Raw genomic sequence first — 24259 nt, 5'->3', positions numbered from 1 at the left:
GCATCGGTGCCTGCTGCCAAAGACACAAAGCCTTTCTCCTGATGGGAGTCCACCTTGTTCTTCTGGCTGCCCTCTTGCATATGGCACTTTCTCTTTTCCAGCCATAAACTGATGATTAAAAATACAACCAGGATTTTGAAAGTAACATTCTTATTATTAAGTGATACACATGGTTTTGTATTACTAATTGTGAAAAGAGCAAGCCTAGAAAGAGGACTAAAATGAAGCCAAGATGCTTTGAGAAATCAGCCAGCATTAGGATTCAGACAATACTGGAGAAAGTCACCATAAGAAGCTTTCCATCCCCTTCTGAACTCAGATTCCATGTCTAAATTATACAGTGATACCACCTGGGGGGCTGTGCTTAGGTTGAATTCTAGTAATCCATCCAGAAGTTGTACAAAAATAAAAGAAAGAAACAGACTTCATCAAAGAGCACCATTAAAACTGCAAACTGTCCCAGTGATTCTAAAATGCCACATTATTATTATCAACTCCTTTTTTGCTTAAAAAAGAAGAGAAAATGTACTTTAATTTACAAGAACTGGAATGGAAATTCAGTTTTGCGCGTTTCCTGCCTAGATATAGACAAGCAGTTCTAAAATGTGTTCAAGAGGAAAACAGATTCACCATAGATTTCAAAAGGTAAGTGAGTCTATGAAGCAGACTTATTCACACACTAGGTTTAGTTCTGTCCTGAACAGAAAAAAATATTATTGTAAAACAAGGTCACAGTCATTGCAAAAGCTGCGACACACCTGTTGAAGATGCTGACCATGCTTAGCATCCAAAGACAAGAAACACCAGCATTTCAGTTTCAGAGGAATTTGAAAATACAAATTTGATATTTTGAGACAAGACTTCTGACAAGTTTAATCAAAACGCTACTGTTAGCCACTGGTTGGTGATTCTAGAAATGCTATCCTTTGCTGAATACTATATATATATAGTATATATATATATAGTACTTTGTGTACTATATATATATATATATATATATAGTACACAGAGGAAAAGCCACCTATATCAAGCAACCAGCTCTTCTCCTATGAGGGAATGTGGATGTCTAAACATATGCACCGTTAACCTCGGAAGACTAGAGTCCATATATACAAGGAAACCTGGAGTTCAGACCTGTGAATACAAAAGCAGCAGGACTGACCACGTTGCCTAAACATTAATGACAAATTCAGGGTTAGTGTAGGAGAATCCTGCAAACTCATTCTGGTCCAAGTTCATGATGAAGAGTTTGTCTGTGGGCGTGAGCTCCACGGGCTGCCTCGTGAACTCTTTATCGAAGTTGGAAGTGTCGTGTTTGTCTTTCTGTTGGACAGAAAGTAAAATGTTAAAAACAATGCAAAGGGAAGGTGCACGGAAGAGAAATCCAAACAAAGCAGCTACCAGAATCATAAAGTAGTGAAGAAGAAGAAAACGGAGGGTGTAAATGTGGAAGATTGGTACGTGGTATCTATGATTTGCCATGACCTGCCAAGTGCCCCTGGGAGACAGCGGACAATGTTTCCAAATGAATAATTATGCAGCTGTTCTGGTGAATACCAGGATCCGCATTTTGAAAAATGTGAACTCTCCCAACATGGCAAATGGCCACATCTTTTATTTTATTTTTAAACTTTATTTCAAGTTGTTTTCAGGCCACCCTTAAGGGTAAGAACCCCTGAAGGGGGCATCCGGAGATGCACTCAATCCAGAGATGCACCCAGCAATGCAACAGTGGAAGTTTTCTATCACTTGCTGAGCAGCTGCCCCTCTTTTAAAGCACATTTTAAGTCTCCAGAGCCAGTGGAGCTTGAGGTGTGATCCTCTGCCTGTGTACGTGAAGGTACATTAAGCCACATCCACACGTGTGTGGACACATCCTTGGCATGTGTCCATGTGGCTGATTCACAAAAGGGTTGCAAAGGGTGCAGTCTTACACCCTGTACATAGTAACTCAGATGTAAGTACCACTGAGTTCAGTGGATGTGTGTGTACAAGTTCCTTACTGGCAAACCGCATGACCTGGGAGCTGGGAGCTCCTAGTTCAAGACATCATCAGGCAGCCTCCCCTTCAAGCACCTCCCAGTTCTCCCAGCCTCAGCCCATCTCCTGCAATTTGGGGGCATTGATCTGCTGAACTGGATTGTTGCAAAGGTCACTGGGACAACATATGCAAACACTTTGAACAAGACAGAAATTCGTAAAAAGAATAGCATCACATTCGTAATTGTGCTACATTATAAATAATACTATTAATAAAATGAATTATTAATATTAAAAAGGGTCCAGGAATTTGATACTCTGAGAATTGCTACTTATTTGTCAGTCAAACTCCAGTTACCTGTTTACACATACACACACACACCCTCTGTGGATCATGGCCTAAGAGCTGTATGTTTTATATACTGACTTTCAAAAATTATTGAGACAGAACAGGCATTACATTGGGCACACTTCATTCAAGCTAGTGGCATATTTATATGGGGCCTGTCTTTGCAGGAAGATACAATGAGAACTAGCAGCAGAGAAAAACATATTTCCATCTTGTATTGAATTGAACACCCTTGGTATACATACTCAGGCCTAGAAACAGGCTACCACCTTTACATGGAGTTCACAAACTAAAAGTTTAATAATAATAATAATAATAATAATAATAATTTCTTATCATGCAGAATTTTCACCAAAAGACAGATTTGTAATACAAAGATAGGAAATAACTAAACATGATAAATGGGATTTGAGAGCAATGTATAAACGTTTTATACTGCAGCTAGGGAAATGTTTTCCACTTCAAAGCTGATTTGGGCAGAGCCTCCTTGCTCAGGTTGACCTCTGGTGGAGAGGAGTGTTTTTGTGACGCTCCCATTCAGTTCATTGGCACTGGCGGTGGCTATAACGTGTTAAATTTCAGTGTACAAAGTATAACTGATTTTTCCCCCATCAAGAAAGCCCCCCGAACCCAATAAATATTACAGGGCTTCACTTTTGGGGGCATGCAAATTCAAATGCAACAAATATTGATGCTACAGCAAAAGGGACAGGAAGCCAACCAGTTATTCTCTGTGGTACGTTGACCTTTGTTCGCTTGAGGCAGTGGCTCAATTTGAGGTTCACTTCTGATGTAGTAAAATCATCACTGGATGATTTGGCCTCTTTGGTTTTATTTCATTTTTTTTTAAAGAAAATTTCAAATATATTAGACAATTATAATTCTAAAAAGAACACTGTAATATTTGCTATTTTGTAAACAGTTAACTTGACATTCCTAGATATTGCAAGGGAATCTTAGGTATAACGTTGAGATCCTTTGCAAAGTTGGGATCCCAGAAAAATTAGGGCTGCACCAAATATTTTCTATTTTAGATATTCAAGTTTAAATTAATATTTTCAGTGGCTGCAGTTGGAATGCAGTGTGTGTGTATGTGTGTGTGTGTGTGTGTGAATCACAGAATCATAGAATAGTAGGGTTGGAAGGGGCCTACAAGGCCATCGAGTCCAACCCCCTGCTCAGTGCAGGAATCCAAGTCAGAGCATCCCTGACAGATGGCTGTCCAGCCTCGTCTTGAAGGCCTCCAATGTGGGAGAGCCCACCGCCTCCCGAGGTAATGGGTTCCATTGTTGTATTGCTCTAACAGTCAGGAAGTTTTTCCTGATGTTCAGCCAGAATCTGGCTTCCTGTCACTTGAGCCCATTATTCCATGTCCTGCACTCTGGGATGATGGAGAAGAGATCCTGGCCTTGCTCTCTGGGACAACCTTTCAAGCACTTGAAGAGCGCTATCATATCTCCCCTCAGTCTTCTCTTCTCAAGGCTGAACATGCCCAGTTCTTTCAGTCTCTCCTCATAGGGCTTTGTTTCCAGTCCTCTGATCATCTTTGTTGCCCTCCTCTGAACCCTCTCCAGTTTGTCTGCATCCTTCTTCAAGTGTGGTGCCCAGAACTGGACACAGTACTCCAGATTAGGCCTAACCAGTGCTGAGTAGAGGGGAACTAGTACTTCCTGGGATTTGGAAGCTATGCTTCTATTAATGCAGCCCAAAATAGCATGTGCCTTTTTTGCAGCCACATCACATTGTTGGCTCACCTTCAACTTGTGATCTACAACAATTCCAAGATCATTCTCGCTTGTCGTGTTGTTGAGCCACGTATCCCTCATCTTGTAACTGTGCCTTTGGTTTCTTTTTCCTAGGTGCAGAACTTGGCATTGATCCCTATTAAATGCCATTCTGTTGTTTTCTGCCCAGCGCTCCAGTCTATCCAGATCACTTTGAATTTTGTTTCTGTCTTCCAAAGTATTAGCTATCCCGCCCAATTTGGTGTCATCTGCAAATTTGATCAGCATTCCCTGCACCTCCTCCTCCAAGTCATTACTAAAAAGGTTGAAGCGCACTGGGCCCAGGACTGAGCCCTGCGGTACCCCACTCGTTACCTCTCCCCAGTTGGAGAAGGTCCCATTGAGAAGCGCTCTTTGAGTCCGATTCTGTAGCCAACTGTGGATCCACCGGATCGTTGTTTCATCTAGCCCACTTTGAGCTAGTTCGCTCATCAGGAGATCATGGGGCACTTTGTTGAAAGCTTTGCTGAAGTCGAGGTATATGATGTCTACAGCATTCCCACAGTCCACAAGGGAGGTGAATTGATAAAAAAATGGGATCAGATTCGTCTGGCAGGACTTGTTCTTGACAAATCCACGTTGGCTTCGAGTAATCACTGCATTGTTTCCAAAGTGCATACAGATGGATTGCTTTTTCATCTGCTCCAGAATTTTCCCTGGGATTGATGTGAGACTGACTGGTCTGTAGTTCCCAGGTTCCTCCTTCTTACCCTTTTTGAAGATAGGGACAACATCAGCCCTCCTTCAGTCATCTGGCACTTCCCCCGTCCTCCATGATTTCTCAAAGAGAATAGACAGCAGTTCTGAGAGTTCTTCTGCCAGTTCCTTTATTACTCTCGGATGCAGTTCATCTGGCCCTGGAGATCTGAACTCCTTCAAGTAATTAGGTGTTCCTTGACCATATGCTTATCGATCTCAAGCTGCAATCCTGCCCCTTCGGCCTGTACTTCGCCTTTGCCTGGGGGGTCATAGACCCTCTTCTGGGAGAAGACTGAGCCAAAGTAGGAATTGAGCACCTCTGCCTTTTCTTTGTCATCTGTTATCGTTTTGCCATCCCTATTTAATAGCTGAACAACCATTTCTTTCTTCTGCCTTTTACTATGCACGTAGTTGAAGAAAGCCTTTTTGTTGCTTTTAGCATCCCTCGCTAACCTCAGCTCATTCGCAGCTTTAACCTTTCTGACACCATCCCTGCAATTTTGTGCTACCTGCCTGTACTCTCCCTTTGTTACTTGGCCTTCTTCCCACTTCCTGTATGTGTCCTTTTTTGTTTTCATGTCATCCCTAAGCTTTTTGTGAAGCCACATTGGCTTCTTCTGTTGTTTTCCACCTTTTCTTCTTGTTGGAATTGTTTGTGATTTTGCTTTGAGAATTTTTTTTAAAAAGCTCCCACCCATCTTGGACTCCTTTTCTCATTAGCGTCGCTTGCCATGGGACCTTCCTGATCATTGTTCTGAGTTTATTAAAATCAGCTTTCCTAAAATCCAGGGTATGTGTTTGACTACACTCGGCTTTTGCTTCCTTTAGAACCAAGAACTCAGGTATAACATGGTCGCTTTCCCCCAGAGTTCCTGGAACTGCTACTTTATCCACTAAGTCATCTCCGTTGGTTACGATCAAGTCAAGGACAGCCGATCCTGTAGTTCCTTCCTCTACTTCCTTTAGGAGGAAGTTATCCGCCACACAAGTCAGGAATTTCCTGGAGGGGCCATGTTTTGCAGAATTTGTCTCCCAACAAATATCGGGGAAATTGAAGTCCCCCATTACTACTACATCATGCTTCCTTAAAACATTGGCTATTTGCTTTTCAAAAGTTTCATTCTCGTCTTCTCCTTGATTGGGTGGCCGGTAGTAGATTCCGGTGTGTGTGTGTGTGTGTGTGTGTGTGTGTGAGGGAGGGAGAGGGAGAGGGAGGGAGAAAGCTGGATACACTTGACCTCAAAGCTCCACCTGCAGACAGAATAGGGGCAGCTACTTTTTGCTGATGCCTTCTGTTTACTGACAGAACATCCAGCAGACCTTCCCCAGAATCAGCCCTGGTATTCATTCCAGCAGATCATGGGTAGCCTTGGCTTTTGGAGACTCTTGCCCCAAGCCAGACAGGAGCGCCCAGCAGTGCTAGTGGAGTCCCCATTTCCCTCTCCAAGCAGATGGCCAGTTGGAGAGAGGAAGGGGTACCCAGTGGGTATGAGCCTCCTGATGCAAACACAGACCGCTGGATCAGAGCCAGGATTTTAAAAATACAAACGTTTGCCAAACATATACCTCTTTCTAGAATCTGTCTTAGATTCTAGATATCAAACTTGCTAGAATTTGGATGGGTTCCAGAAGTTCTCTGCGGTAGTTTGCACTAAGCCTTCTGTTAAAACAAACATGGCAGGATCATCACTGGAGAGTTCCTGTTGCACCAAACATGCACGAGTAGCAGAAAGATACAAGTATATGACTTGCATGAAGACTATTTGGCATAATGTGAAATGTGCTGTTCAGTTGGGGTGTGTCCTCTTTTAAGGCGAACAAAATGTTTTCTCTTAATCTGATTGACTACACATCACAACACAGCGATTTCTGTTTGTGATGGACCGAACCCAAGTTGCCCGGAATAGTTGTGTGAAGGGAGAGGGCGGCTCTGCAGGGGCAGCTTTTCTCACCCTCTGTTTTGGCACCTCCAACATTCCCTCTCCAACAGAACTGCTGAAAATGCTGGGACCTCATGGCCCTCCTTGGCATCTGGTCACCTTAGCCCAGCCTTCCCCATCCTGCTGCCCTCCAGATGAAAACAACTCCAGATGACTAAAACTCCCAGCATTCCTGGCTGGGCCTGATGGAAATGGAAGCCAAAAACATCTGAAGGGCATGAGGCAGGGGAAGGCTGCCTTGGACAGAGAAATGGTTTAACAATGGGCCCAGTGTTGCAGGTTGTGCTTAAAGGTCCCTGAAGACGACAGACTGCTTGGGAAGCCCTGTGGCCCATGGAGGGGGGCAGGAGGAGGAGGGCGGTGTCCTCTGGAGGACCAGGGCTCTTGTTCCTGTGAGTTTCCTCGCTTTCTTTGCTAGGGCCAAAGACGAGGGCCTCTCTGCAGCAGGGTTCCCCCACAGCTTCCACTCTTTCAGTAGAAGCAGATCTCCAAAGGAACTAGATGGCCCATCACCAGAATCTGGAGGAGCAAAATTAACTGCTACTTGCATCTCTCTCTCCTTCACAAAACACAGCTAATTGCTCACAAGGACAGCTGCCTCCAGAGCAAAGCCGTGGGCAGCTGATGACTCATGAAATGACCACATGCTGCTTGATGCAGCAGACACTTTTGGGGGGTGGGTGGGGGGCCTCAGCCAAAGCCTCCCACAGAAATCATTGCTGTGGGCTTTGAAAGAGCAAGCTGCTGGATTTGCTGAGGGAGAGAGAAGAGAGAAGAAATCTTCACTTATTTGGAAGGGCCCGACTGTTTTTCTATATATTGCAGAATATACGGGCAGAAGATGAAGTCACACGAGCCTCCCTCTTCTAGTGTTGTATGCAACAGGTTATCTACAGAGCAGGAAGATGGAATTCAGGTCAGCAAAGTGCACAACCCATGGGAGCACCAGGGTTCCCTCAACTTATTCAGCACGCACTGGCTGCGACACCCCTCATGCCAACCTGGGCAATCCAACGATCAGAGCAATTGCTCTACGCAGCTCCACACTCCTTGTGGGGGCAGGGAAGGGAGAAGAGGATTCATCTGGATCCATCCAAAAGCTATCCATGGCCTAGTGGCTGAAATGCTGTCATCTCCAAGACCAGCCGCCTCCAGGTAGGTACCACAGAGAGCCTGTGCCCCCCCACATAGTATGTTCTAAGGGGCTACATTCTCTCAGGTCTCCCTGAGCCTCAGAGGGTCCCCACTGTGCTTTCTTGTTCATGGCAGTGGTGTGTGTGCTGGAGATTTGCTTAGAGGTTTAGGCTGCCCCTTTCCTGTTGGTCCTTCCACTCAGTTTCCAGTGTCTCCAATAGAGATGAGCTGAAATTTCTCACAAAATGAAATTACATTTCAAAATTCAGATTTGAACATTCATTTGGGAGGGTTTTAAAATGTTGTGCATTTTTTTTTTAAATTAGAGGTCAATGATGTAAACTTCTGTAAAAATTCTCTTAACTTCTCACATGATTTCACATGTCAAGTTTAATGGTTTAGATCCTAGAGGTTTCTAAAAAAAAAAAAAAAAACCAAAGAAACCAATAAATGTAACAGAATTCAGAACTGGAAACATTTTCAGATTTGAACTCTATAAGCTCTGGAAGCAAATTTGAGTTGAAATTTTGCTTGCAAAATATCCCCCCCCCCCAAATAAATATTTTCTGTATTAATCCCCAAGCCCATCATCTAGGCGGTCATTTAGTCCTGCTTACAAATAAACTGAGGTTTCCTCCAAACAAGATTTCTTACTTTTTATTTTAGAATTGTATTGGGGGGGGGGAATTGGCACATGAATAACTCAAAGCACACTGGTAGGTGAACACCCCACAAGCCTGAGACGGGAAAGTACAAAAGGGAATGGTGGATGAGCAGCGTCGAAGTCTTAAAAGAAGCCATTTTCTTTTCTTCTGTTTAGGGTTGCCAGAAAAACAGACAGCTTAAAATACCAGTGGCAATTCTTGGTTATTCTCAGAAGAATATTAGTTGAGACAAAAATACTTTACAGCTTCAGTCAAATTACACAAATACTGTTTGGAGTTTAAATATCAGCTTCATTTTAGTAAAATACTCAAATTTTGACACACATAAAGCGCATTGGAACAGACGGAACTTGTCAATTTGGCAACTAGTCAAACAGCACCCCCCCATACGTTTAAGGAAAACCCCCCACAAAGGTTTGATATGAATATAATGTAGAAACTGTGACATGGATGGTAGATACTAGGGTGACCATTCATTCCAGAATGTTCATAGGAAATCCTGTCCTCGTCTTTTTGCAAGCTGGGGGCCGATTGCTCGACCTGACTGCATTTGTGAGGTTTAAAATCGAGGTCTACTTTACACAGCCATTAAGTGTGCATGTGTGCGTGTGTGTATGTAATCCTCCCCCCTTTCTTTTTCTTTCTTAGTGCTCAGACATCTGCTTGCTCATGGTTAGGGTTGACACTCAAACTCCAGTTCAAGCAAGAGCTGAAGTGAACTGGGGGTGAAGAGTGGGTGGAGAAGAGCCCCTCCTCAGACAAGATATCTGAGGAGTTTTAAGAGGAGCCAGAAGAGTCCTGCAGAGTTTGATCAGCTTCTCTTGTAGGGAGAGGGGGCATGGCGAAGAGGGAAATGGGCTTCCACTTCCCCATCAGCTACCTGCCTGAAACTTTCATCAAGATCAGAAATGGCCATTCAGCTTCCGCCTTTCTCCCTCTTGCCCCCATTTTAGAGAGCTTTGCACGCCTGCGTGGGATCATGGCCCCTGGCTGCGATGAAGCCCTTCTGTTAACATGCTTACTAGCTGCACAGGCCAACCTGGGCTCAGAAAAGAAAATGGGGCTGCCACAAACACAGCAGCCACTGAATGGTCTCTGATGTTCCTTGGGTGCAATCCAAGGAAAAAATGGAGAAAGAAATGTTTTTCTCCCGCTCATATAATGGTAAATCTTGGGGCCAGCCAATGAAACTGCCGGGCAGAGATTCCGGCCAGCACATGACGCTTCCTCTACTGAGCCAGTCAGCACTGACTAGCAGCAGCTCTCCACACACACCCCGCCCCGCCAGAGGTGTGTGCGTCTTTCCCAGCCCTACCCGGCCTGCCAAGAACGGAAGCTGGGCTATTCCGCACGCAAGCAGGCTGTCCACCCCGGGGCTCTGGCCTCTCCCCCTCACACTGGGAGCGGCCCCCTGCTGAGCAGACGCAGCCCCTCCTGCCCAATATGGCTTACGCTGACCGGCAGGGGCTCCCCGCCTGCTGGAAATGCCAGGGGGTGAGTGAATCTGCCCTGCAACGCAGGCGCCCCCCTGCCCCGTGGTGGGCCGTCGCCCCTGCCCAAGGAGAAGAACACTTCTTCACAAGACGAGCGATTAATGGGCGGGACTAGTTCCTCAACATGTGCTCTTGGCCGCTGGCCTGGGTGTCTCTGAAAGGCCTGTAGGCAAATTCAGGGATGAGGAGGGAGCTCGGTCTGTCGGTGGTGCTCCGTCATGGAGGCTGCAGGGTGACAGGCAGTCCGCCGCTGAGGAACCATTGCTGGGGAGCTGCGGCCTTCCCGTCCTGCTTGTGGGCTTCCCAGAGGCGCCTCCTTGGCTGCGGTGGGATACAGGCTGGATGAACGTCTGGTCTGAGCAGGCTTCAGGGCTCCTCTTATGTTCTTCTGCACCCACAAGCCCCAAATGGAAGCAAATGAACCACAGAAGGGCACAGTCGAAGGGGAAAGCTGGATGCTACAGTGGTACCATTCATGCATAAAAATGCAAGTCTTACTGAATTCCTATAAAACTGAAGCAGTGCAATTTGAAGCACAACATGAGTGGGGGGGGGGACACTTTCCCCCAGTTTAATTGCTATGGCTTCCTCCACAGAAGGAAGTTTGACTTCTATGTTTGACTTTGAGGGTGCAGAAAATGCTCTGTAGGATATCCTTCTCCCACCTCCGCCTCAGTTCCCCAGGATTTCTGGGGAGCGACTGTTAAACCAATGTATGCATGCATGTAAGTGTAGACATGCCCCAAGTCTCACTGGGTTTATTGAGTTCACACTGTTTGTGCTCCACATTCCGGATCACATGGAGAAGCCACAGGAGCAGCCCCCTTTTCAGGCTGCACACAGACAACCTGCAGCCATTTCCCAGTCACGGTAAGTTTTGCACCTGCAATGGAAATGGCTGTGGGCTGCCTCTGAGCCCAGCCTGTTTGCACGCTGAGGCTGCAAGACAAAAGGACAAGTCAGGACATGTGCGAGATGCCCCCGCGTGTTCCCAACTTCTTCTGGGGACAGCACCAACTGGGCAGCAGGGCTCACAGGGATGCAGCACTAGTCCTTTTTATTAGCAGGGACGCTGCCATCATCTCACCCCCACCCCAAGACTTCCCTGTCCTCTCTGAGGTTAGCTGCAATCCTCATATGCACTGGGGTGGAATGGATTTCCCCAGCGACGATATATTGTTTCCTGTTGTAACGCAAAGCATTTTGTGGTTCAGACCCGTTCGTCTTGCGAAGGGCCCGCCCGGGGGGAGATGAAAGCCACTGGAAGCGGTTTGTTGACATGGATCAACACAGCTGCCTGCATTTTTGGACTCTTCTCAGGGGCTGGCTAGGGGGATGGTCATGCTGAGCCCCCGCACTCCAAAATGTTTCCTTGCACAACCGGGCAGCACACCTTGAGAACTTGACATACCCTCTGCAGTTGATTTAAAGCAGCAAGCAAACATTCCATCATGGCTGGGTGAGAAGGCAGCGAAGTCCACTCCTTCCCCAAACGGCAGACTTGGGCTGGTGGTGGGTGTGGTTAGAGGGCCAGTGCATCTACAGAAGTTCAACAAGTCGTTTGACTGATTTCCCTAAACCAATTCCGAGAGCCCCAGAGGGATTTTCCCAGGTGGATTCTAAAGCAAATGGGTTGTTCCTAGTCTTGTGCCCCACCAAGAGTGTAGTTAAAGCTACGGACGCTCCCGGAGAGGGCACCTGTTGACTTATGGCCATGACAGTTCCGTGGCTCTCACCCACATGGGTGACACTGGTGCAACTTTACTCAACTACTGTTCAGGTCTTTGAAATGTGGTCATTCTAGTATCACCAGAAAAGAAGTCCAAGCGTGACAGCCAATGTTTGCAATGGAGGGAGTCACCACAACAGCTGCCGGGACCAGATGGGAGGGGTGTGCGTGGGGGGGAGGAGGAGGATGGTCTGCAATGGCTACTTAGCTCTTGACTTCAGGCTTAAAAAACTCAGAGTTAACAAAGGAAAATCCTTCAAATTCTGATTGGTCAATGTTCCTGATGACTTCCTGGTCGGGTGGTGTTAGGACAGGTGGGTGGCGAGTGAAAAACCGGTCGAAGTTTTCAGCATTTCGTCCACACTATGAGAGGGGAAGAAAAGAACTCATGGTAGGTGGCAAAAAGTAAAACAAAAAAATTTAAAAGCAGAAGTTGGATGTTGTTTGCTGCATTTCCCATTGCAGCCTCTCTCCCCACCCCCACCCCCCACCCTGTGGTCAGGCAAAATAGTTCAAATGAGCAAAATGAGAGAAACAAAAATAAACAATGCAAAATACTTATGGCTCCCAGAAGGGTGAGTTTAATTGCAAGGGCAGAGTAGTTTGATCATGATGGTGCTGGGAAACTGATAAGCTGTCAGCCAGCCTTCCAGCAAGTAATTGTAGGAGAAAGATGAGATGACGAGGCAATTACTTGCAGAGCTCTGCCGGTCACATGCAATGCCATACCTGTCCAAGAATGTGCCACATGCAGGGGTGATGGTCCCTCTCTCTCTAAAAGTAAATACATTTCTTACTATGCTTGTATCCCACCCTTGCATCAAGTTCTCAGTTGTCTCCCATCCAAAGGGAGATCAGACCCACACCCTCTCTGCTTCAGCCCTGCTCCAGCCTCAGATGTTCCCAGGCCACATACTGTGCCCAAACGCATCTCTTGTAAAAAAAGAAAACAGAGCACCGGCCCTTCAGCAATGCCCCCCCCAGAGCTCCCCTCCTCCCTCGAAGCGCGTCGTTGCGTGCCCGTCTAAACTGGATCCAGCCAATTTGACACAGCCACTCCTGAAGAGGCGAGGCCTCACTCATTGGTGCCAAGGGTGGACATACCAGCGGAGGATGGGAAGCGGCATGTCCACAGACCAGCTGTGCTGGCCCCACAGAGCAGAAACGCACCGCGCGGGAAGGCCACCACCAAGGACAAAGGCAAATTGTGGCCCAGGCAATCTGCCATGAAACCAACACCGTTTGTGCTTAGACTTCCCTAGCTTGTCAAAAGTCTTATGAACAACCAACAAGTCCATTTTCCAGGTCAGCAAGAGTCTTGATCGAATCTCTACCGCCAGAAGGGCGCTCCGTGTAGCGCAGCGGTCGGAGTGCCGACCTCGGATGGCAACAACCTGGGCCCAAACCTCCCCTCAGCCATGACACTCAGCGGGGTTCCGGGGCCACTGCAGCTCAGCCTGGCCACCCTACCAGCCTCTTGCGAGGACAAAACCCCATGCGTGTCGCTCTGCTCAGGCGAGACATGCCGGGGCATGTGCAGGTGCCTCGTGTGCCCCTCACCCCCCCCCCCCCGAGAGTAATATCCAGCCACGTGTCTCGTTCCCCAGCATCAGCTCCACAGGTTTGGCAGCTGCCGGAGAGAGAAGAGATCTCACGCCAGGCGACACCCCTATTAGAGGAAGGGCCACGCTAGGCATGGCTGCAACTGCGCAAAAGTCTTTTCAGAAAAAGGTGCGACCGGCCAAGTATTGCACCGAGAGCTTGGTCCAGGCAGTTTAGACGCTGGCTGGCAGCATAAAGAGCGGCCCGGTCTCCTGCTCTGTCTGGCCCAGAGATGACCCCCAAGCCCTTGGCTGTGCCTAGCGAGCCACGTGGGCTCTACGGTCAAGCGTTCAGCAACCACCTGTTGCGACCAACCAGCTTTGTGCACGGGAGTTCTCAGTGTCCAGATCATCCCTTGGAAGCTGAGGAAGGGAGCTATTAATGGAACACAACAGTCTCTCAGATGGCATCAGGCGCTGCGGGCTGAAGGCCCCTCCAGCTCCTGCAGGCACAGCCATCGCTGGCTTTCTTTTGATGGAGAGTGAGCCCCTGCTCTTATCAAAGCCACCCCGGAAGCCGCTCTCCCTCGGCACGGTGCCCCTGGGGGAGAGAGAGGGGCTCCAGAGCATCTCTCCCCCCCGCACACACAGAGAGGGCTCTAAAGCAAGCTCACTCCTCCCGTGCAGTGGCTCCCTTGTTTTTTACCCCTCCATGGTAATTAACTTTTATTTGCTAAGAAAAACAGATTTGCATTTTTAATAAACTCTTAAAGCAGGCTCGCAAAAAATGAATTATTCAAAAGAAACACTTGCAGACAGTTACACCTCTTCAGTTTCTCACAACTGTTGACTGGGAGCTTGCAGGGGAGGACAGGTTTCCCCTCCCCATGTGATCTTTTGGCAATAAGTGCCACACCAGCTACCCTATCCAAGCTGAATGCCAACCACACCATACCCTGTTGGAACATAGAAAACTGCCTTCAACAGGGCTCGGTTCTGAACATCTAGTACTGTTGAAACAAAAAGGATGTTGGCAAAGAGCAGGGCCTTTTCAGCAGTAGCTTCTGTGTTGTGGACCTCCCTCTCTAGAGTGGCTCCCAAGACAAGCTCCTTGGTGACATTTAGAAAGGTGACAAAGGCCTTCTTCTTCAGGAGGCCCTTTGGGGAGAGATCTGGCTCTTTGTTTGGATTAAAGGTAGCCTCTTAGTGTTTTTAATTGATTTTAACAGTAATTATTCCTTGACATTGGACTGTACTGTTGTGAGCTGCCCCAGTGAGGAACAGAATTGATGCTGCTGTTGTTGAAGGCCAGAGCCCTGCTCCCTGGTCGAGCTTTCCATCCCCGCAGTGGCCAGCAGAGGTCCAGCGGGGAAGCCCCGAGCAGCAATAGCACCCCACTCCCAGCTCATGCTCCCAACCCCTGACATTGAGCGGCATCCCGAGCTGTGGCATGAGCTTCCCAGAGGTGTTCGCCTGGCACCTACATTGTGCTCATTTCAGCACCAGGTGAAGACCTTTTTATTCTCCCAGTTTTTCAGTTTGTTTTTACCCGGTACTGTATTTTACATTTCTTGCTGCTAGCTCAGTTTGATTATTTTATATTTATATTATAGTTTTAAATTTTATATTGTATTTTATCATCTATATTTTATTGTGATGTATTTTATCATTTGAATTGTTGTGAACTGCCCAGAGAGCTTTTGCTATTGGGTGGTACAAAAATGTAATAAAACAAACAAACAAACAAACTGGAGATACTTGGCATGCAGCCATCAGGGCTAGCAGCCACTGACATAATTCTCCATGCATTTGTCTAATCCCCTTTTAAAGCTGTCCAAGTTGGTGTACCTGCAAATCAAACCAGATTCACTTGTCCCACCGCTCCAAATAGTAAACAAAGGCTGAAGGGCCAGCCTAGGCATACCGTGAAGCAATTGCACGGATACCATTTTACCATGTGCTGGACTCTGGCAGTGCTTCTAACTCCTCAAAAACTTAATTTATTTATTTGCAAGCTTTTCTCCCATGATCTGGCACACAAATTAAGCTGTCCTGCTTTCGAGTTTTATCTGAACAGAAGGCAGCATGCAACCCAATCCAACAGTAACACTTTTCTTGCAGTCAAGTGGCAGAATGGGAAAACTATTCTTCATTTTGCAAACTGACCCAGGAAACATTACTGCAGTGCCTAATGCCTGACAAAGCCTCACCCCTCCACACTAGCATTTTCTAGCTGTTCTCGCCCACTTCCGTGTCCCCTTCTCTCCCTTCTCCTGTGTCTCACTTCTCAAGCCTACAGCTCTTGGGCACATGTCTTATATATGTGCTTCTTTGAAGGTGCTCTAGGAATAATAGGAAAATACTCAGCTCGGAGCAGCAGACAGTCCTTGGCATATCTGTAGGAGTCATGTGTCGCTAAAATTCACACATGACCTTAACAAATTCTAGGTGCACCCTTGAACGTGTGAAGCAGCTCAAGGCCACATGGGTGGCATTTGGCTTCGGAGGGCTCTCTCCTTCCCTTTCCTCAATATGCAGGCTGTCATCCCTGGAGCCCAAGTCTCTTCCCCACCAGCTTGGCCTTGGCTACCTTCCATTATTGGGTTCTGCCCCTTCCCAGATCTGCAGGCAGGGCTGCTTTGCCTGCTTTAGCTCGTAAACCTCCAGAACCCACACACACTCAGTCTTGCAATCTCCCATGCAACCGGAACTCTTGACCCAGATCGACCCCCCCCCCGCCTGCCAGGTAGAGTATAGTGCGGGGGCACATCCCCCCCTTCAATAATGGATTAATAATACTGATCTCCATAAGAGGACAGTTGTAAGAATTACCAAAATAATGGAAGGAAAAGGCTTCAAACATCATACAGCATTATATAATTGTTAAGTGCTTCCTGGTGATATTTGAACTCACGGCGTTACTTCCCTCCTGCAGGGGTGAGGAACCGATTCAGATGGTCCACCCCAGGAGACTGATGGAATCCAATGGATTTCTGAATGCTCTTGGGGATTTCCCAGTGGAGAAAGCTGGTGATCCAGCCGAGGCCCTAGCCTCACTGTGGAAGAGTGAGATGCAGTGGGCCACTGACTCGATTGCACCCGAGTGCCCTCTCTGGTGCTGTGGAACCTGTTCTGCTCCCTGGTATACAGGGGAGCTACGGGCAATGAAACAGACTAGATGTTGGCTAGAGCGCAAATGGTGCAAATGTCAAAGCAAGGATGACCGAGCACACTGTAGAGCACATAATTGTGCCTATTGTGTGGTGGTGCAGGCAGCAAAGAAGGCTTACTTTGCTGCCTCCATTACATCCTCACGTAGCCATCCAGCTGAGCTCTTTTGGGTGGTCTGGGGGCTGTTAACGCTCTCCCAAGAGAATGGGGCCCTGGTCCCCTCAAGGACCTGCTGTGACCTTTTTGCATTGCACTTTGAGGACAAAATCTCTTGTCTCTGCAGCAAACCTGATACCGTTGTTAGTGCAGTTCCAGCTGAGGTGTCTGATGCCACCATCTGCCTGATTTTGTGGGATCAGTTTCAGTTGTTACATCCTGATGACATCGGCAAGGTGCTTGCAGCAATGTGACTGACCATGTGCCCTCTGGATCCTTGCCCCTCCTGGCTAAAAAGCTAGTCAAGGGGTATGACTGGGTGGGTCCAGGGTGTGGTGAATGCTTCCCTTCAGGAAGGGGTGGTCCCTGCTGTCCTTAAGGAGGCAGTAGTGCGACCACTCCTGAAGAAGCCCACTCTGGACCCACTGGTATTAAGACAACTGCCGCCCAGCTGCAAATACTCCTTTCTTAGGGAAGGTTCTGGAAAGGGTAGTGGCAGGACAATTGTAGGCACTCTTGGAGGATACTGATTATCTAGACCCATTCCAATCTGGGTTTCAGCCTGGTTACAGGACTGAGTCAGCCTTGGTCGCCCTGATGGATGACCTTTATTGAGAGAGGGACAGCAGGAGTGCAACCCTGTTAATTCTGCTCCATCTCTTATCGGCTTTTGATACCATCGACCATGATATCCTCCTGGATCGATGCCATGGGATGGGTATCGGAGGCACTGTGTTACAGTGGTGCTGTTCCTACCTGAGGGGCCGATTTCAGAGAGTAACATTGGGTGACCATTCCTCGGCCCCTTGGCAATTGAGCTATGGGGTTCCGTGGGGTACCATCTTGTCCCCAATGTTATTTAACATCTATATGCTGTCGCTGGGAGCAGTTATTAGGGGATTTGCAGCCAAGTACCATTAGTATGCTGATGACACACAGCTCTGTCTCCCTGTGACATCTGGATCAGGAGAGGCTGTGCAAGTCCTGGACCAGTGCCTGAACTCAGTAATGGGCTGGATGAGGGCCAATAAACTGAAGCTGAATCCTGGCAAGATGGAAGCCCTGTGGATGCATGGTTCCCGAGTCCGGGAGATAGGCTCATTGACTGTTCTGGATGGGGTTGCACTCCCTCCGAAAAATCAGGTCTGTAGTTTGGGGGTACTCCTAGATCCATCACTGTCGCTGGAGGCCCAAGTGTCCATGGTGGCTGAGAGTGTCTTTTGCCAGCTTTGGCTGGCTGCCAACTACGGCCTCTCCTGGACAGGGATGGCTTGGCCACAGAGGTACTGGTGCCAGTAACCTCAAGACTGGATCACTGCAATGCGCTGTCTGTGGGGCTGCCCTTAAGCCTGGTCCGGAACCTGGAGCTACTGCAGACTGCAGCAGCTTGGCCGTTATCAGGAGCTGCCCCTTTCAGCATGTAACTCCTTTGCTGAGGGAACTGCACTGGCTGCCTATTTGCTACTGGGCCTGGTTTAAGGTTTCAGTACTAGTGTACAAAGCCCTAAACAACTTGGGCCCAGGATACCTGAGAGATCACCTTCTCCCTTACCAACCTGCCCAGTCACTGAGGTCATCAGAGGGCATGTTCCCGGTGGTTCCACATGGACCTATGGCCCGATTGGAGTCCACCAGAGAAGAGCCTTCAGTGTGGTGGCCCCCCTTCTTTGGAACTCCCCGCCCCTGGAGGTCAGGCAGGCACCAACACTGCGTTGTTTCTGGCGCCTCCTGAAAACAGCACTGTTCCAGGAGGCATTCCTTAACTGACCAGTCACGGTTTCTATTGGCATTGTGTTTTTTAAAAAGTGTAATTTTAGTGTGGTGTTTTAATCTTTTTATGCTCTTACTGTTTTATCTTTTGTGTTCACCACTCTGAAATCTGTTCTAGATATGGAGCGGTATATTAATATTGTAAATAACTAAATAAGTGTTACTATTACCCAAAGGCTGTGTGCAAAGGGAGATGTTTTGGGAAAGGTCAAGGACCCCTCTTCACTCCCCTGGGCTCAAGAGCCAAACATAAATCTGTAACAAAGGGGGCATATTTTCATTTTAGAAAGATGAGCATAGAGGCCACGGATGCAGGAGGAGGAGGAATTTTCATCAGCATGTGCACTGAAGTTTGTCTTCCAAAGAAAAATGCATACAAACTCTGACTTTTGACTGTGTACCATGTGCTATTTTTAAACTTTGTTTTCAGTGTAGCCTTGGACACTTCTGAAAGCTGCTTCAAGCACCTTCCATACTAACCAGAAGCTATGCATGCTCAGAAAACAGTGCCTCCCCACATATGATTAGAGTTCCAAAAGACAGCTTCAAAGACACTCATCTCCTCTAACCCAACCTGACAGCAGCACATCTCAGAGAATGATGTCCAGAAATGCAGATGATTAAAAAACTCATATGCCCCACTCTCCAACAGCCCTTGCTACTAATATGCAAGCACATTTGTGTGTGTCTCTCTCTCTATTAGCCCATCCCAAGACCTAAGACAGATGGGAAGCACCATCCCATGCATGGTTCAGTCCACACTGGGTTTAAGATAAAAGCCCTTAAGAAGAGAGAGTAGAGGATGGGCCTTGACACTGTCCATCTGCAGTTAGCATCTGAGATATATTTTATTTCTATTTAAATTATAATATTTTTTTCCGATTTTGCATCTGTACAGATAAATTAGCATTGTGAACTGCCCCGGGGGGCATTTGCAAGTTGAGCAGTATACAAATCCAATGAACGAACAAACAAAAATAAATATGCAAATTTTAGGCAAACCTGTGTCCTCTTTGGTCCTCTTTTTTGGTCCTGTCAAAGTGGCCACCCTGGGAGAAGGCGAGGCCAAAACCACTCTCCCTATTTTTGAATGTACAAGGAGCTTTTAAAAAACAAGTCTCCTCCTCCAAATGTTACATTTTGGGAAACCCAGAGGTAGCAATATAATATTCCATTTCATTATAGTTCTGAGACAGATCTGTAGCGGCTGAGAATTATGGGTGTTGCTGTCCAGCACACCTGAAGAGCAGAGGCCGGGGAGTGCCTGCTGGTCTGCGGCTGCGGCCATGCCACGGCCAGGCCAAGGCGCATCCCGTTGGCGACCCTCCTGAAACAGGTCCAGCATGTGACCTGTTGCTTGCGTAGCCTCTGCAAGCTGAATCTGCTGGTAACATGTGATGAAAGAAAATGCCCTCTCCCCATGCCCAGTCACATTTGGAAACGTGCTGCCCCAAAGCAATCAGAGGAGCAGCAAAACCAGAAGAGGAAAGAGAAGCGCTACAGGCCGGGTTCCTATTTGCCCTCCGCCCTCCCCACGCCCCATCAGGCTCTGAGACGGCAGCATGGCAGGAAGATCTCCCTGCTGATGTGAGCGGCACCCTTCTGCTGGCTCTGGCTGCTCCTGGGTGTGCAGCAGGCGCTTTGAGAGTGGAGTTGTCACCGCCAATTAGCTTCAGAAATGCCTGGCCCAGAGAGACCAGGCCAGGCACCCAACAGCACCAGCCCTGGCTTGCTGCCAAGGAAAGGGGCCGCGCTTCTTCCTCCCCTCCGTTCTCCTCTGCTCCCTGCGCCCTTTTACAATAAAGGGTGGGCCCTTTCTACTTAATATGGGATATGTATGCCATCGTGGTACCCCCAAAATGGACACAGCTAAAACATGCTACACAAGACAAGGGAAGAGAGGCTATCTGGAGCAGATTCACTGCAATGCTGGCCTGCTCGGCCCATAAACCGTGGCTGCAGTATTGGTGTCGCTTTCCATTTTCCAAAGAATTTAAGAGCTGGGAGAGCAAAACTTTCTTAGGAGCCCCCACCCCGCCCTCACCACACACGGGATGTGACCTTCCAAACAAACAGATGACCGCTATGTGGGAATTGCCACGAGCAAGTGGAAGACGTGGTTCCCTGAACCCGCACAGAAGGACTGAGAGGCTCAGAAGAGCCGTCTTGGGCGAGGCCAAGGAGGGCCCATCTTGTCCAGCGCCGGTTCCTACAGCAGTCACCCAGCCACCTCCAGGAGCCCCGCAAGCAGGGCGTGAAGGCGAGAGCCGCCGCCGCTGCCGCTCTCCCCAGCTGTGGCTCTGCCGTGGCACAGGCTGCCTCCGAACGCACCCGGAGGTGCCATCTAGCTCTTGATAGATTCCCCCCCTGCTCCGCCATGAATGGCTCCCTCCTTCCCCAGCCCAGCGCCCTCCAGATGTTTTGGACTTTGACTCCCATCAGCCCCAGCCAGCATAGCCCACGGTCAGGATTGCTGGGAGTGGTGCTCCATCACATCTGGAGGGTGCTGGGTTGGGGAAGCCTGAATTGCTCCAACCCCCCCCTGAAAGCCACCCAAGTCAGTGGCCATGGCCGCACCTTCGGTCAGCAGATGCCACACATGGATTGTGCACTGTGTGAAGAGGGGCGCTCTCCCAACTGCCCTCCAGCACCTGCCGCTCAGCCAGATGACCCTGTGCCCCAGGAATACAAGACTAGGAAGAAAAATGCCCCCCCCTCGCTCTCTCCCTGCCCCTCGCCTCATTCTATGAGCCCCTGCCACCTTGTCAGCATGGAGAACAGCAGGGGAGTCCTGCTGGCTCAAGTGAAGGGCCCATCTAGCCCAGCAGCCGCCCCGCTCCCTGTGGGGGCCAGCCAGAAGCCTCCGAGCAGGGGCAGGTCACAGAGGGGGTGGCCTCTGCCTGGGCTCTGTGCTCAGCCTCTGGCATTCCAAGGTACGCGGAGCCCTTTGGCTGGCACGGCTGGAGCTGCGGATTCTTCGCTCTGACAACTGCCAGGACTGCCCAGAACACAGAATGGGAGAACGACAACCAGCCGCCAGCTCCAGAGCCGTTCTCGGAAATGACCTTGATGGGGGCTGCATTAGCACGCATTCTGTAACAAAGCAGCTCCTCTCCGGTCTCTGTTTTTTGCAGGATGCAATTCAGCTCTTGCCTGTTATAAGAATGAGAAGTGACAATTGCTCCTTGTTCCCTGAAAGCTTATGAGGCTCCTTCCAGCAAAAAGCACTTTCACTATTCAGTGCTAATCTACATAAATTGCAAGCTATACTTTTATTCCTTGATCCAGCAAGCAGCCTGTACATCTCAAGGGGGTAATTTCCTCCCGTCTCCCTGTCCAGAACAGGGTGATATTTAGTTAATTTTGCCTTTAAATAAAAATATACCCACCTTCTCTTGCATAGTAAAACTGAGTTCTCTCTAAAATTACCCCTATTTCAGAGGCAGAAAGAGTCTCTTTTCAAACAGAGGGAGAGATTTCCCTCCTGCGTAAATTTCCACAATTAACAGATGCACCAGGGGGCAAATCTACCCATTTTAGTGTCCCATTAATGTCCACCCAGAGTTCCCAAAATGACCCTGAGAAGGAGTGGATTTATTTTACACAGCCCTCTGTAATATTTATAGCCAGGAGGAAATTGCCTTTTTTATTTTTGCTGATATAAAGCTGCCATCTCAGAAAATAGCCTTTTTCTTTCACCATTAGGCTGTTTGTTTTCAAAAGGGACACCATGGCAAAACAAAGAAACAAAACACAAACCCCCCAAAACAAAATAAAACCCTCAACATATTTCTCTTTGAATCAGGCAGAGTGATGAAAAACCATTCTTGGGAAACGATGGGCAGCTTTTGCCTTTGGCCTAGATGTGGCAGCATCCACATTTGTCCAGTATCTCTGTACATGCATCTGCACACCTCGAACAAGACCGGGAGGCACATGACAACCGTGTTCCCTGCACGCCTGCAAACCTCTGAAGCAGTTGCTTGTCTGAAACAGCTGCCTTTGTTGCCTCTGAAAAGCGCCCACCGCCACAGGGTGCCTGGGGCCTCTGAGGAGGCGGTGCAGCAATGCAGGATGGGCGAAGCAAGGAATGGCAGCCAAACAGGCATCTTCTGGGGTAGTTTAGCAGGCCAGGCCCAAAGGAGGAGGTGGGCCATGGAGAGAAGGGGTTGGAAGGAGAAGTGAGGGTGGGGTTGGGGCTCAGGCCCCAGGAGAGCCATGGCAACTGGTGGGCCTCATGACCTAGGTAAGACTGCGCAGCAGAACATGCAAGAAGGCGATAAAAGGGAGGAAATGAGGAGAGATTTTGGACATATGCAACAGAATGAAGTGGAATAAGGTAGGAAAAATTTGAGGTGGTAGAATGGACTGCACCACAACAGCCTGCAAGTGGAGGATCACAATTCCGAATGCTCCCCTGCATGAAAATACCGTGCAAGTAGAAAGCTAGCACAACAAGGTGTGAGCTAGGCTAGAACCTTTCTCCCTGGTGTGCTTGTGTTCTGCTGGCTGGGATGTTTAATTTTTCATATATATATATATATATATATATATATATATATATATATTACACAGGGCAGCACTCAAAAATTATCTCTGCCTCCTAAAGTGGTAAAGTCTGCACTATCAAGTCAGGACTCTACCATCCCATTCTACTGCAAGTGTATACTAGGCCTCAGTCTTGAACCAAGATCATGAGGATTAGGAACTTGAAGGTGGCAAAGAGCATGCAAAAAGACTTAAAAGAGACATGTTCTTATGTCTCTGCAGATATCCAAAAGCAACAAAAAAAATTAGTTAACGAAAGCAAAGTATGTGAAGCAGCTGATGCAATAAGGGTGACAAATATTAATTCCACCAAAAAATGGGCAGAATACAGACTAATAACTGAGGCTGTCCACCACTTAAATAGTTTTGAGTTAAAAATAAGAAATTATCCAAGTGAATTTTTAAAAATTATTCTGCATACTCCCATCCTGCATGCTCTGTTCAGCATTGGAGACCTCGCTCCACGAGCCGCTGCCAAATGAGACACGGCCAGCAGCCTTTTCGCTAGTGGAACCCACTTTGTGGCATGCCCTCCCCAACCCCCACTGGATGTTAGCCAGTCCCTGACACTTTATTCTAACAGGTGTTTTGCCAAAACATGGCAGTTCCAAAACACGACTCTTAGCTGATTAGTTTTTCAAGATTTGTTTGATGCTGACTTTTATTCTTTTTATATTGTAAACTACCTTGAAAAGAAAGGCAGCTAAGAAATGTATTAAATAAATGAAACATATGTTGTTATTTTAGTGCTGCTACCACCACAACGTTGCTTCTGTTGGTCTTGGTTTTGCAATTTTGTATTGGATTTGTTTTTATGTATTGCATGTTGTTTTATTATGTAAGCTGTTTTGAGCTCCCTTGATATAAATAAAAAGTGTGCATATCACTGCCTTTTTGAGATAGTAAAGGATAGTTGACAGAGTAATGATACTGAGCTATCACTCAGTGTTAGAAGGAAAGGTGATCCATAACATTAGCTTTTTCATCCCTTGCCAGTAGCAAATGAAACCAGTTTCACAATTAAAAGTGTACCCTTGACTCGCTACCCCTAATGGGAGTTTGCCCTTACCCATTAAAATAACCCCCCAAGGATTAAACAACTAAAACTTTAGTTGATTAATCTACCCATTAAATTGATTACAGCTTGCATCCCCATTAATTATACAGCTGAGTGACTAAAAGAATGTCTTGCAAAAGCAAAGCATACCGAAGAAAATGCAGATTAGGAAGTGTGAATGGAAGGGGACAGGAACATCTGCCTTCAACAACCACCTAAGCCCTCCCGGCGTCCGATCAGACA

At 47.7% G+C, this 24259-nt stretch overlaps 1 protein-coding gene across 2 annotated transcripts in view; it reads right to left on the bottom strand.

Moving 5' to 3' along the window:
* Positions 1-693: 693 nt before the first annotated feature.
* PRKCB (protein kinase C beta) overlaps positions 694-24259 on the bottom strand; it is a 259786-nt gene continuing 236220 nt past the window's right edge. Inside the window, exon 17 of one of the 2 annotated variants that reach the window (XM_084819085.1) lies at positions 694-1323. In XM_084819085.1, the coding sequence (XP_084675211.1) occupies positions 1171-1323 (153 nt within the window). In that variant the 3' untranslated portion in view covers positions 694-1170. Of the gene's footprint in view, positions 1324-8528; positions 12137-24259 lie in introns of those variants that run through there. The other variant, XM_084819084.1, reaches the window with a different exon arrangement.

Source organism: Heloderma suspectum, chromosome 12 (genome assembly GCF_057233095.1).
Source record: "Heloderma suspectum isolate Gila_16-S chromosome 12, 16-S_ref, whole genome shotgun sequence".
NCBI lineage: Eukaryota > Metazoa > Chordata > Lepidosauria > Squamata > Helodermatidae > Heloderma > Heloderma suspectum.
Note: the sequence above shows the minus strand (reverse complement) of the source record. Positions and strands in the feature narration are given on the sequence as shown.